The sequence below is a fragment of the Silurus meridionalis genome, chromosome 5, assembly GCF_014805685.1.
Source record: "Silurus meridionalis isolate SWU-2019-XX chromosome 5, ASM1480568v1, whole genome shotgun sequence".
In the NCBI taxonomy this organism is placed as follows: domain Eukaryota; kingdom Metazoa; phylum Chordata; class Actinopteri; order Siluriformes; family Siluridae; genus Silurus; species Silurus meridionalis.
In genome coordinates, this window is record NC_060888.1 from 27,421,899 (window position 1) to 27,423,955 (window position 2,057).

The following is a 2,057-nucleotide window of genomic DNA, read 5'->3' on the forward strand; positions in this document are numbered from 1 at the left end:
CACAATTATAAGTGCAAGCACGAACAATACATGTAGTTTCCGAGCTTATTAAAGATCATTAAAAAGGCATTTTAATAAGATTTTTCCAGCTAATAAACAAACCGAACATAAACGAAACATATTGCCATCGGCGCAAATCAATCAACGCTGCTATTACGTTTTTACGGCAGCGCCTGCAGAAACAGATGGATATAAAAGCTAAAATGAGTGGCGTGCACTTAAGCTAGTGTTTCCTGTTACTGTGTAAGAGATAAGAAGACTCCTATCTATCTAGCGGTCGGGACTCAAAACGAAACAACTGCCACGAATCTTGAGATTTGTTTTTGAGAAACGATCGACTAACAACATATCGCGATACTCAAAAGGCAAGTATCAAAAGGCAAGTATTTAGCTTGCATGACTTTTTAGTTGCTCATGATTAGACATTTATTTACATTTATCTAAATGTAGGCAGATGCTCTTAACCAAAGCGACTTATATTTTTATATCACTTATACAAATGAGCAGCTATGGGGTTAAGGGCCTTGCACAGGGGCCCAGGAATGGCAGCTCAGTGTGACTTGGAATGAACTCGAAAAACTTCGGATGCAAAGTCTAATGCCTTAAATACTAAGCTACTACCCCAACCCCCACCAATAGCTGCTCTTGCTATAAATCAAATTTTGACTTTTAGCTTAAAATAATTTTGTAAAAAAAAACAATTTGATTATTTTTTCAAATCACAAGAATATTACTGCAGTGAATTGACTCAGTGGTGTGTTGATCATTTTTATTTGAATTTGCATTACAATAAGTGTCAGTAACATCCAAAAGCTTTAAAACAAATGTTTAATCAACGCTATGCAGTGAATAAAAGCATGGAGTTTATTAGGCTTTGTGTGTGTGTGTGTGTGTGTGTGTGTGTGTGTGTGTGTGTGTGTGTGTGTGTGTGTGTGTTGTTGCATCTCAGTAGCAAGCTTAAGATGTCTCTTTGACATTGATGGAGACTTCACGAACACACAGGCTGGGGAACTTTGGAGTAGTAACACTGAAACACACACCAACACAATCTCATTCAGTCTTCTTTCATCTATAAATAGATTTCAGTTTACTGTTTCACATCAACTTAAAATTGCCAGATACTCACATGAAGCCTTCCAGGGAACAGTGAGAACTTGTCCTCTTAACCTGCATGATAAATTTGGATGGAATCTTTCCTTTAAAAAAGGAAAAACAGCAGCCCTCAGCCTGCGGGACGGCTCCAAGAGCTGAAGCCGAGCAAGAGACAAGAGCTTTTCTTTAGTCCACTAGAATACATTTTTTTTTAATCATATAAAATCCTTATTATAACGTTTTATGGAACATTTTATGATGTTAATGTATTTTTGTTAAACTTCTGTGCTGCTATAAGAAATGTATCTTTTAATCTTTTAAAAGATAAAAAAACAATACTTATTATATTATAAAAAAATATATATAAAATGATCAATAATAAACATTTTAATAAATGTATAATAATATAATAAATAAAATGAAATAAAAAAGTATAACATATTAATGAATAATAATTGTTTTATTATACACGCACCTAATAACTACAAATAAATATATATATAAAATATTGTACAATAATAAACTCACGCTGAGCATCTGAGTAAAGCGCCACTATTAGGACGAAGCCCAGGAGCAGAAATGACTGACTCAGACTTATCTTCATGTTCTCTGGAGGTGTAAAAAAAAAACTCTTGTCTCTTCTTTCTCCAATATCTACTTACCTTGATACAGGTTTAATTGTCTCATTTTATACACGTTTGTTCAGTGTAAGGTTTCCCCCACCCCCAATATACACCCCTTTACCACTTCCTTCACTCGTCCTGCTTAAAATCTGTTATCAAGATTGATCTGAAAGATAAAAAAAAAATAGGGCAAATGATCCATTTCTCATACTTTTGATTCAGCTTGTGCAAAGGAACAAAGATCATTAGTAATATATACGGTTTAAGAATTAAATATATGAATCTATACACACTTCAATGTAAGCTAAATTTTAACGTATAGCCTGAGAATATCGAACAACA

The 2,057-nt window shown here is 33.8% G+C and overlaps 1 protein-coding gene across 1 annotated transcript; it reads right to left on the bottom strand.

Annotated features, from left to right (window-relative positions):
* Window positions 1-747: 747 nt before the first annotated feature.
* LOC124386488 (C-C motif chemokine 3-like) lies at window positions 748-1,757 on the bottom strand. Its single transcript, XM_046850354.1, has 3 exons — window positions 1,621-1,757; window positions 1,127-1,247; window positions 748-1,027 (listed from the first exon to the last, which is right to left on the bottom strand). The coding sequence occupies exons 1-3, from the start codon at window positions 1,694-1,696 to the stop codon at window positions 958-960; spliced, it is 267 nt and encodes an 88-aa protein (XP_046706310.1). The 5' UTR covers window positions 1,697-1,757; the 3' UTR covers window positions 748-957.
* Window positions 1,758-2,057: the final 300 nt, after the last annotated feature.